Raw genomic sequence first — 12,654 nt, forward strand, 5'->3', positions numbered from 1 at the left:
GCTGTCCTTGACATGGATAGCTGGGCTACGCACCGCATGACTTTCCATTAAATGTGTATACAAACATGTGAGCTTGTAAAAGCTTAAGAAGTGCTAGTTGAGGTTTGAAGTGCTGAAGACACTATTAAATTCTATCGGGGTATTAAACAAGCTATAATTAAAGTAAAAACTTAGACAATCTCCATGATTAAACAAAACAAGATTGGGAATGTTCCAAACAAGTTGCATATCAACATTCTAAAAATAGAACCGTAATTTTATCAATTTTGATACGCAGCAATTGACGCTCAACCGTCGTTTAAAACAAGTGCACTTACTCTCAGTTGTTCAACCGATCGCCATAAATTGGAAGCAATGTTCCTCACTCTGTCAATTCTTTTCACTGGCATTTCTGTCGTTTTGTTTAGCTACTATCGGTATAGGAAACTAATAAAAATTAAAACACATTTCGGTGGACCGGAGTCGCAGTTTCTGTGGGGAACCACGTCAAAATTTGTTGGAAAAAGTATTCCTGGTAAGTGTTTTTGTTTTCATCGATAAACATTATTTATTTATCTCATCCAATCAAATTAGATATATTCGATATCATTACGGACATGCACAAAGTGCACGGTGAAGATGTGGCCATTATTGCTGCCTTCAATGAGCTGATACTAGATCTCTCCAGCAGGACAAATGTGGAAAAAGTACTACAAACCAAGACAACCAAGAAATCTTTTGTTTACGACTTTCTGCAACCTTGGCTGGACACTGGGTTGCTAATTTCTACAGGGGAAAAATGGTTCCAGCGGCGAAAAATTATAACCCCTACGTTTCACTTTCAGATGCTAGAATGTTTTCTCGATGTGTTCAATCGGGAGGCGGATCTACTAGTCAGCAAGCTGAGAGGTAAAGTTGGTAAGGATGAATTCGACATTTACGAACACATCACGTTGTACGCTTTGGATAGTATTTGTGGTAAGTTTGTCAATTGATTGTACATAGATGGAAATGAAATTATAATGAAATTTTAGAAACAGCCATGGGCGTCCGGATAAATGCCCAGGATGATCCCAACAATGAGTACGCTCTGGCAGTCAAACAAATGAGTACATTTATCCTACGTCGAGTTTTCAGCTTTCTACGATCTTTTCCCAGATTATTTTTCTTCTATCCTTATGCTGGTGAACAAAAAAAAGTGATCAAAAAGTTGCACTCCTTTACAAACGCAGTAATTGATTCGCGACGAAAAATTTTGGAGCAAGGAAACACCCAATCAAAAATTGCATTCGATTTACACGAAAAAGACTTGTACTCGAAGCGGAAGCTTACGTTCCTTGACTTACTGCTCAGTGTCACCGTAGATGACAAACCACTGAGTCGGGAAGATATTCGCGAAGAGGTCGACACGTTTATGTTCGAAGGTCATGATACAACAACTTCCGGCATTGCATTTACGATTTGGCACCTGGCGAAGTATGAAACTGTTCAGGAGAAGTTGTATGAGGAAATTTGTAACTATTTGGGTGAACACAAATCAACCTCCAAATTAACAAATGTTCAAATACAGGAAATGACTTATCTGGATATGGTTATCAAGGAATCACTACGATTAATTCCACCAGTTCCGATTATCGGACGAACCTTGCTGGAGGATATGGAACTAAGTAAAACCTCATTGTGCGATTTTCCTCTGCTAAAAAGCTCTTTTTCTCAGATGGAGTTACCGTTCCTGCCGGAACCAACGTCAACATAAAGATTTACAACATCCATCGAAACCCGAAAGTGTGGCCTGACCCAGACAAGTTTGACCCGGAGCGCTTCTCCAAAACGAACGAAAGCTCATACGGTCCCTACGATTACATTCCGTTCAGCTTCGGCACGAGAAACTGCATCGGTCAGAAGTATGCCACCATGGAGCTAAAGGTGGCCATCATAAAGCTGGTGGCAGCCTTTCGCATTCTTCCCGGTGAATCGATGGATAAGATGCGCTTCAAGACGGATTTGGTGATTCGACCAAACAAGGGAATCCCGATTAAGCTGGTGGAACGAAAGTGATAGATTATCACATTAGAAAATAAAGACCGTCTTTCATAACTCTCTCAATTCTTTCGATATAAAGCTAGGCGTTGCCAGTTGCGCTGGTATCGAGTACTGTCAGGTCATTGTATATATGAAACCAATAATTTTTTTGAACATCGAAGGCCAAAAAAAAATAAAATAATAAATTATCAAAAAAGTGGAAGAAGTTATAAGGCCGAAAAGAAAATGATCCCAAATAAATTAGGCTTTGAATCGCTAAAAAATGCTTCTGAAGGCCAAATTAGAAAATCAATCAAAGTAGAAGATCAACTTGAGCTTGAACCACCGTATATTTCGTAGTTGCTCCTCCGTAATGGATCTAGCTAGCATGGTTCCACAAAAAAACATCGTAAGATGGCAATTTGGGATTGATCTCCTATAATCAATGTATAACAATTCAGAAGGCTACTGCTTCGTATAAATCGATAACGGTGCTGGATACGTCCTTACGGTTGGTTATGGAAAGAAGGAAGAAAGTGTTATAATCTTTGTTGATAGAGAGCGAGTTCACCTCGGCATCTCTAACGACCATAGGCGCCAACTTTAGGGGGAAAGATGTCACCCATTCATTTTTATCCAGAAAATCCGTCAATTTGTTCCTACATCAGCCTTGAACCAAGTTCGCAGAGCACCGTCTGGTGCACTGTCTCACTGGAACAAATAGTGGTCATTTCCGATGAGCCTTCAAATCCTCAGGAGACGATTTTCTCCAAAACTTCCATTACATAATGAACAGCTTTGACTTTGACGCCTTTGTCGATGGAAGCCAAGTGAAGCTTGCTTCGCTTTCAAACTGCAGGACAAATAGTTTCTCATCAGGAAAAAATTAACTCTTGACCAGTGTGTCACGAGGGTATCATTTTCGCTCTATCGAGCCTTTTTTTCGGAGAGGACTAGAAAACGCCGTAAACTTTACTCCTCTTGTAGGCCTTAATCCAAGATCAGTTTCCAAAATATTGTGGACAGATTCAATAGATTCGAGATTGGTGGCAAGTTTTCGCATTAAACGTTTCTCTTACGCTGGATACGCTCGTGGTCGACCGAATCTTCTATGGTCCTTATAAAAGGATGTCTTCCTAATGCCTCACACGGTTTCAGACGTTTGAATAATACTTACAATAATACACAACTGGCAGATAACCAACACCATGCGTATTTGTGAATGCATACGTGGAGTAAGATCTCTCACCAAAACCTTATACTAAACATTAATGCACTAATACTTTCATATAAAACGTAAGAAATGGGAAAGACAAACACTTGAAAAGTTTCGATCTACGAAGTTGGCACTTCTGTTCGCACCTCTCACCATAAAATTTCGAATTCCTGATAATTTTATTTATTATCTTTGCACTTCACAACCCACACGCCATTTTGCGAAATGTGGTCTTTGCTGGTTTCTGCCCTGTCGTCAATTCTAAGATCTTTCGTAAACACACATTTTTAGCGATATATTTTTAGGAGCTCTGTAGAATTTTGAAAATCAGATATTTTCTAAACTATCTGTCAATTTTAAATTTGCACGCCTATGGGTTCAGTAGTTTCCAAGTCTATAAGAATCGGATAGACAAAACTCCATTTTTATATGTTTATATAATTAGATAACACATTAATATGGTGAGCGAGCATTTTTTGGATGTGTGAGTTTTGTTTAGTACTTTGGGTTGATCAATTTGCATCGTGAACATTCAATTGATTTGAAGTGAAGCGTCGTTCTTTTGATTCAGGTATGAGTAGACGATAATTGCATACAAGCGGTATGTCTCAGTCTGCTACAATCCACACAATCAATTATAAAAAGGAATCACACGAGATAGTGTATGGTGTTTTTTCGGTTCGTTTTGTGCTGTGGTTACAATAGCCTGCAGATTAGCAATCAGTGATACCAGTATTTTCACGAAGCTAAAGCCCTCGGCTGCGGTGAACAATCGTCGCTTCTTGTGCTTTTGTGTAACACTAGCACTGAGTGGTAGTTGTAAAACACACCGTGTTGAATTTCAGTGCAAAAACCCAGATACCTCGAAAGGTATCTACGTTGTTTTCTTTCGGCCCAAAAATAAAGGCATATTTCATATTCATATATATATATATATATATATATATATATATATATATATATATATATATATATATATATATATATATATATATATATATATATATATATATATATATATATATATATATATATATATATATATATCATTCAAGTTGACAAAGACCTGGCAAAATGTCTTTTTTGGACGTAACCGAAATCAAAAATGTGAGGCCGAACAAACTACGCGTTGTCGTAAGTAGCTTGAAGAAAGTAAACGCGATTGCAAGCTACGAGCTCTTCACGAGAAACTAAGATTAATCTCATTATCAATAACATTTCACGGTGTGCAGGATTAAAAGCAATTGTGTTCATTATTCGTCGGAGAAGGAGAGACGAAATTTCCACCTTCGCAGTCACACACCCAAGTAACACATGCAACATCTTTTACGAAAAAAATGAAAGGAAAAAGTTATAAATAAGTCATAAATAAGTTACAGGGAAATCATTGGGTTTTAATTCACTCGCGTTGATGTTTTAAATCGGAATGATGTTTTAAATCGAAATAACAAGTTGAAGTTGTAAATACATTACGAATTGCTGTAAAAACTGATTTATAACATGTTCTAACTAGTTTTTTTTTCTTGAGAATGCAAGAGAGACAACAGTGGTGAATATGTGTTTGACAGCAAAACGTATAGTGGAGACAAAATTGGAAAATGGCCGCAAAAGTTGTAGTTCAGTTTTAAATCAGTTGTAAATGTGATTTTATGGTGTGAACTATTTCTTCTTCATCAAATACAGTGCAGATCAAAAATACTGTTATAATATTCAAAATTATATAAAATATTTAAACACCCAGGGAATTTATGTTTGATTAAACATAAATAATTAATTTGACAGTAAATTATAATCAATAAATTTATCATTCAATTTACTTAAAACAAGAAAATCATTTGATCTGATCGGCCATGATTTGTTTCAATTCTCTTTTTTGTCTTGCTCAACGATCTTCGGTTTTATTATTATTATTTTGATCATCGTAAATAACCTCAGATCAATGTTTGAATATTTCTGTTTTACTTAAATTTCAAAATATATTTCTTAATGCGTGGTTTAGTTAGGAGAATATTTATATTATTTTCTGTACTACAATAATCAAGATGGTGACGGCGATTTTTTATAGATTGTAGTAGCTTTATATAGCCCAGCTTAATTGGTTTCACGATTCTCCTCGTTTGGTTTGCTAAAATAGTAAGAAAGTTCAAATAATTAGTACATAGTGCATGACATCTTTGTTCACCTTGATGTTTCAATGTACATTTTTTTCAATTATTATGCGATATTTTTACCGAAATAAACTTTATAGATAGTGGTTATATAACGGACAAAATCTTTGGGCAATCGGTGTACCCATTCAACGAATGCTAATAGTCAACATGGCTGCCTCGTTAGCGCAAGCGACGTGCTAAAATAATATTCAACACCATTTTTCTGTGCTAAAGGCACGTTTCATAATATAATCCTATCGAAAATATATACCTGAGGCTCATTCCTCTAGAGTTTATCTGTTACTTTTTTCTTTATTTCAAATTTAAAAAAAAATGATATTGATTACTATCATATTGTGGTATTTTCGAAGCGCGTAAATTTTAACGAAGTACAAGGCAAATATTCACGACAAATCTGAAATCGCACGTAGATTTATTGTATTTAATCACTATACCAACACCCTATTCTATCAATGGATTATCTTGATAATTTCGTAAATGAAGAGCCATGATTATTTTCGTGGGTCATCTGTTTTGTATGTGTTAGAAACAATCATCAGCGAGTGAAATTTCAACTCATTTGTGCAATTTGTTTATGACCTATTAATAACAGGCCACCATTTGTTGGTACTAGAAATGTAAAAGTGATGGTTATAGTCGTTATAAAGTTGTTTTATATAAGTCGTGTGAACAATTCATTTGAAGTTGAATATATGTTTTATATTGGCTCCGCCCCTTGCGCTTTTTGAGTTGTTAACAAGTTGTATATAAGTTTTTACGTTATTGTTATAGTGACGAGATTTGTTATATATCAATTACCTAAGCTTTTTGAAGACTAACCGTGTTACTTGGGCAGCCACTTACTGGCAATAAGGCACGCTGCAGCGAATGCGGAGGCAATCATGCTGACACCGCTTGCAGTGGGAACACTTAAAAGTTTCTTTAGTGTGGAGGAACTCGGCATGACCTTTCGGTAAGTCCCGCATACAAACAGCGCGATGGAAAAATTAAGCGTTCCCCTTAGGGACGATCAAAGCGATCTTTGGGAGAAATGCTTGAAAGGGCTGAGCCACTGTCGACTGGAAACATCTTTTGCCTAAATAACCAACCGATGAGAGTACATCTGACGATCCTTTCAAAGGGTGTTCTTACGTTTTGCTAAGAGAATCTAGGAAGAGAAAAACAACACTGGTCAACAAACGTGCTGTTCGGATTTGAGCCAAATTTTTTGTAGCAACCAATTGATTTTCGGTAAAGCTCAAATTGCAATTTTATTTTGATTATTAGCCTAAGTTCAAATATTAAATTACATAAGACTTACAAGAAGTGAATTCACCTTAGCCGTTTACGATCCTGCTTTCCTATCTACGGCTTATTGGTTTTCTATCGCAAATGTTATTTGTGCTTTGGACCAATTTGTGGGGAGTTACTCTACACCGATCGAACCGCACTTGCAGAATCTGTATCTATGGTATTTTGGTAAGTATAACGATATTTTTCTTATTTCCTATTTATTTCAGCTACCTACTACAGGACGAACGACACTTCCAGGGTAAGTATCTATTAATTTAGATTTCAGGAAATACCGACGGACTCTGTATCTATGGGTAAGTACAATGGATCAAATTTATTTTCGAATAATAATTATTTTCCACTTTATTTTCCAAACTTCTACTATGCACTTGTAATGGCGATTTGTTTTCTTCCTATCCTCTATGTTTTTTGCTATAAAATCTATTGCTTTTTCTCTCTGGTTACTTATTCTTTACCTATCTTTCATGTTCATCAAACGTTTAGCATAATTCTAGAGAAACATTTCAAAAGGTCCTATCTGCTTTCATCGATTTTTTGATCGATCACTTTCATTCAATCACCACAACTTATCAAACACCTTTTTTGACACGTTATTTGGACAAGTGATAGCGGAGGGATCACTCTAGCCTTCTGAACGAAAATCACGCTTGGGAGAGCTACTAAAGTTAAACCGTTACCAAAATAAAAAGACATTTCGGAAAAACGATGAAAGCAGATAGGACCTTTTGAAATGTTTATCTAGAATTGTCAAACGGCATCCAAAACGGTTCCAGTGTTGCCTGCGGTATTGTAACACGTGCACTCCAAAAGCTCAAACCGGAAAAAATGAAAGATTATTATCTATTTATTTATTTGGCATTCTGTCATAATGACATGGCCTGATTCACAAAGTTTCTCCAATTCACTCGGTTATTAGCTGCCGCTCTCCCATCCCCAATCCTCCAGCTGGTCCTCTTCTGGCTGCGCAGCTACGAGCGAGTGCACGTAGTTTTCGGCGTTGTTAGGTTGCTTCAGTCGCGCTCACCAACCCCCTGTCTCGCCGGAGGACCATCGTGCGCAACACTGTCCACTAGACTGGGACACGGTTATATGGGAAAAAAGCGATGGTGTTATTTTTTCGCTCCCATGCACTTTTCGTGTTCCTTATGGGTCCTATAACAACTGTGTAACTTTACAGATCGATCGGTGAAACGCCCGATTTGCGCCCGATTTTTAAAGTTTCCATACGATTCTATATGGGAAAATTCACTTTTTGTCCCACCCTACTGTCCACGTTGGCACTAGGACGGTAATCGGCCCCCTTTAACCTGGAGTACAGACGCCGTTGTGAGCCGCTTTTAACATGGAGGACTGACGCTCGGAAACTCAAAAAAGCCCTCCTTTTCTGTCAGCGTACGACCAAGTTCCCACCAGGGTTGGTTTCCTGATCTTCCCTTGGTAGCTCGTATCCCAGCTGGCACCGCGTGGAGGTTGGGATAGGAGTGGCAGGGTAAGAGGCTAAGAACCACCACTGGGTCTATTTTATTCCTGTAGGTGCACTTGGCACCGATGGTACGCATTATCCAGCCGTTTACCAGCCATGAGCTATTCAACCATTCCTGTGAATGTTGGTGTCTCTCGCCACTAACTTTTCTTCAGAGACCTAAATGAGTTTTCTCTTAAACATAACGCTGAGGTGACGAACCCGGCGAGCAATAACTATGTGAACTCTCACGCAAGTTGACTCGTTTTGGTAATGGCTAGGGGCACCAAAATTCATAGGAATGGTTTAATAGCTGTAATCTTTCGTTTTTTCCGGTTTGAGCTTTTGTGGTGCCCTTTTTTTCACTTTGTCGACTAGTTTAATTAACGCTCCTAATCTTCGCGATGGTCGTAAAATTACCCCTGGCGGAATAACCAATAAGCTACCACGAAAGGAAGCGGTGATGCAAAAGCGAAGCAAGTACAGTCTGGACCCTGTACCGGAACAGAAGACCTTCTGGAAATGAGTACACATTCAAAATTTCAAGCTATTAAAGTTGTACTTTTTCGACTAATAAAAAATATATTTTTTTACCAAATGTCTAAGGCGTCGTACACAAATTACGTCACGCTAAAAACCTACATTTCAGACACCCTTCCACCCATATGTAACAATAAGTAACGTTTGATATGCCCTGAAAATTCGTGATAAAAAATACCAATCAAAAGATATTGCCTTTACAACACTAGGCAATGTTAACGTGTCCTTAAACGCAACTTTTGCATGATTCACATACCTGTAAAAGTTAACCCTTGCATACCCGCTGCAATTTTACATATTTTCGAAAAATTCTTCTATCTTAGCCAAAACTCAATCAAATTTGATCAGTTTCCAAATAACAAAAAAAAAGTATTGAATTTACTTAAAGTAATCTTAGTTGAGGGTTAATTACGTTAAATTTGGAGAAGTGAGTGAAGTTTGATAAAAGCTCGAAAAATATAATTTTCAACAATGATCATTCCATATCATTAAAGAAATACTGATGAATTCGCAGGAAACCAGAAAGATTTTAATTTCAGAGCTAGTTTGTGAGCTTTTGCAAAAAAACCGAATTGAAATCGGTCTAACGGCCAAACTAGCTGTAAATGATATTTTTCAGCATAGAAATCATCTCTAGCATGTCGAAAAAAAAACACATTGCCAAAAGAATGTATGGATTTCAATGGTGATCAATTTCACCCCAATTCATCTCATAGTACCTTATAGAATTATCGAATTTATTTCATGAAGTAGACGATAGAAATTTCACCAATAGCCATAGAGGCTTACTGGAGCACTGGTATGTACTTGTTTTAAAATTATACTATTTCGGGAAAAATGTACATGAAGTTAGTTAATTGGAAATTATTATTAAAATTGATCAATTTCACCCCGTTTCATGGTAACATTAGTGCTTACCTATTTGCTGATATGTATTTGTTATTCAATTTAATTGTTAGATGATTTTTTAAAATAGCATGTTTCCAGTCCAAATTAAAAAATTCTGGTTGTGTTTACTGTTTTTAAAACGCTCACGATACCATTTCGTAAATACGATACGTTGATATAATAGCTTTTCAATTCTCTGATTTCTTTCTTATCAGTACTGAGTCTAATCAAAAGATTGTGGTAAATTCGAATATGAACAGTACAGATCCAGAAGAAAAATTTGAAATTTGGTACTTGAAATGTCATAACCCTACCCGTTACAACAATCATTTACATCTTAGCCAGGGAATCTGCGAAAATTAATTCTGAAAGGGCAGCCTTCTCGGAATTACCTGCTCACCATTACTCGTGAAATTTCGTTCGTAAACCTTTAAATACATATGCAACACATTTTCTTGCGCATCTTAAGGCTAAATTAAGGCACGGCCGGCTGTTTATCGCTCTGTTCACCTTTTGTAAATCGGTTATCAGAAGAGCAAATGATTATCAGTCTCACGAACAGCGTTTTGTGGCTGCGTTTGTGGTCTTTCGTGAAACCATTACCAATTGTACAAGTTGGCCTACAGTCCTTTTCGTATTAAGTGAAGTTCTGTTGAGCTGCCGAAAGCTCTAAACAAAATGTTATTGATTTTGTCACTCATTTTCGCCACCGTTGGTTACGTGCTGTTTAACTATCATCGAGCCCGTCAGCGGGTGCTTAATATACGGTCGCACTTTGGTGGTCCCGATGTGCATTATTTCTTCGGAAATTTGCAAATGTTTTTTGGCAAGAGTATACCAGGTCAGTGTTATGGTTTAGTCAAAAAGTGTTACACTTACGAAGACTTTTTTCTCTTAGAGATATTCGAGATCGTGTCAGGTATTCATGATATTCACGGTGAGGATCTTGTTATAATTGGGCCCTTCAATGAGTTGATATTGGATTTATCTAGTTCGAAAAATGTCGAAAAAGTCTTACTGGCAAAGTCGATCCGGAAATCGTTTGCTTACGATTTTATTGAACCATGGTTAGGCAAAGGCTTGTTAATTTCAACTGGCGAGAAATGGTTCCAGAGAAGAAAAATCATCACTCCGACATTTCACTTCAAGATGTTGGAGAACTTTTTGGAAGTGTTCAATAGCGAAGCGGACATCCTGGTGTCCAAGCTCAAGCGCCACGCAGGCAAGGTGGAATTTGATATCTACGATTACATCACGTTGTATGCTCTGGACAGTATTTGTGGTTAGTATTGAAGACAGTAGCACATTTAAATTTTTTTAAATATTATTCTGAAATCTTTCAGCAACTTCAATGGGAGTCCAAATCCATGCCCAGGACGACCCACAAAACGAGTACGTAATAGCAGTCAAGCAAATGAGTACTTTTATAATACGGCGAATATTCAGCGTTCTTCGTAATTTTCCGTCACTTTTCTTCCTGTACCCATACGCAAAAGAGCAAAAACAAGTAATTTTGAAACTGCATAATTTTACCAATTCAGTTATTGATTCCCGAAGAAAAATACTGGAACAGGAAAAAGCCGATAACAAGGTAGCGTTCGATATTAGTGAAGAAGATATGTATTCAAAGCGGAAGCTTACCTTCCTTGACTTATTACTAAACGTAACCATAGAGGGCCAACCTCTCAGTCGTGAGGATATTCGAGAGGAGGTAGATACATTTATGTTCGAAGGCCATGACACAACCACGTCGGGTATTTCTTTCACGATGTGGAATTTGGCCAAATACCAGGATGTTCAGCAGCGGTTATATGAAGAAGTTATTCGAGTTCTGGGTAAAGACCAAACCACCAAACAACTGACGAATATGCAGATCCAGCAGCTCGAATACTTGGATATGGTCGTGAAGGAATCACTACGCCTGATGCCCCCGGTACCATTTATTGGACGATCTCTCGTTGAGGACATGGAAATAAGTACGTAGAGAGTGGATGTTATTTTAATGTACATTGACTAAACCAAAACTTTCCAGATGGCATCACCATCCCCGCTGGCACGACAATTACAATCAAAATATATAACATTCATCGCAATCCGAAGGTTTGGCCCGAACCGAAGAAGTTTGATCCGGAACGGTTCTCCAAGTCGAACGAAAGTACTCGGGGCCCGTATGACTATATACCCTTTAGTGCAGGATCACGCAATTGTATTGGACAGCGATACGCCATGATGGAACTGAAGGTGACACTAATTAAACTGCTTGCCAACTACAAGGTACTCCCGGGAGAATCGATGGCGAACATGAAAGTCAAAACGGACCTGGTGCTGCGTCCGGATACGGTTATTCCCATTAAGCTACTGGAGCGCTGAATAAAAATTTTTGTTGCTTTTTTATTTGAAGTTTAATTGTAAATCAGCTGCTGCAAAGATTAGATGCTTATAATACATTGTTTTGGTTCTATCAACTCTTGATTCTTCACTGAATAATCACTGACTAATGCTTCGTAATGGAACATTGGGCATTCTGCGCGGGTTGTGACGTAACAGGATTGCATCCCATTCAATTACTGGATTTCATTTTTTTTCGCAACCTATCCATGGAATGTGATTATGTACCCAGATCAACCGTTTTTCGCCGATAACCTAGGATTTCGAGTAGGTACTACTTTACCTTTGCGACCTTATTGTTAAAGAAGGTCACACACTGTTTGAGGACGGAAAACTTGAAGACTTCGATCTTGCTCTGTCATTCTCAAAATAAAAGCTATCAATCCAGAAACTCGGCTCGCTTTGTTGGTGTGGAAAAAACACTCTTTTTGTACGAAACTGAACGATATCTACAATCTGACGATAACTTTTACCGAACTTGAAGTGCTCTATTATTAGTGTTCATTTACTGAGATGAAGTTGTGTATTTTTTTTTTTTGTTTTGCAACGAAAAAATATTAAAAATACTAATTTTTAGCTAGATCGGAAACCCAAGGCAAAGCCTTGGTGCTACATTCCGATTAGGAACTCGACCTTCTGTTTATTTATACACGTCTCGCAGCCGACCATTCAGTGTACAGGGCAATTGCGGGGCC

At 37.7% G+C, this 12,654-nt stretch overlaps 2 protein-coding genes across 2 annotated transcripts; both read left to right on the forward strand.

Moving 5' to 3' along the window:
- The first annotated feature begins 337 nt into the window (after positions 1-337).
- LOC129726910 (cytochrome P450 4d1-like) lies at positions 338-2,054 on the forward strand. The gene is made up of 4 exons (XM_055684162.1): positions 338-514; positions 574-957; positions 1,014-1,646; positions 1,697-2,054. Exons 1-4 carry the CDS (start codon positions 355-357, stop codon positions 2,035-2,037), a joined length of 1,518 nt encoding a protein of 505 aa, XP_055540137.1. The 5' UTR covers positions 338-354; the 3' UTR covers positions 2,038-2,054.
- An 8,137-nt stretch (positions 2,055-10,191) lies between these two features.
- LOC129726911 (cytochrome P450 4d1-like) lies at positions 10,192-11,941 on the forward strand. The gene is made up of 4 exons (XM_055684163.1): positions 10,192-10,412; positions 10,470-10,853; positions 10,915-11,547; positions 11,604-11,941. Exons 1-4 carry the CDS (start codon positions 10,250-10,252, stop codon positions 11,939-11,941), a joined length of 1,518 nt encoding a protein of 505 aa, XP_055540138.1. The 5' UTR covers positions 10,192-10,249.
- The last annotated feature ends 713 nt before the right edge of the window (positions 11,942-12,654 follow it).

This window comes from Wyeomyia smithii, chromosome 3 (genome assembly GCF_029784165.1).
Source record: "Wyeomyia smithii strain HCP4-BCI-WySm-NY-G18 chromosome 3, ASM2978416v1, whole genome shotgun sequence".
NCBI lineage: Eukaryota > Metazoa > Arthropoda > Insecta > Diptera > Culicidae > Wyeomyia > Wyeomyia smithii.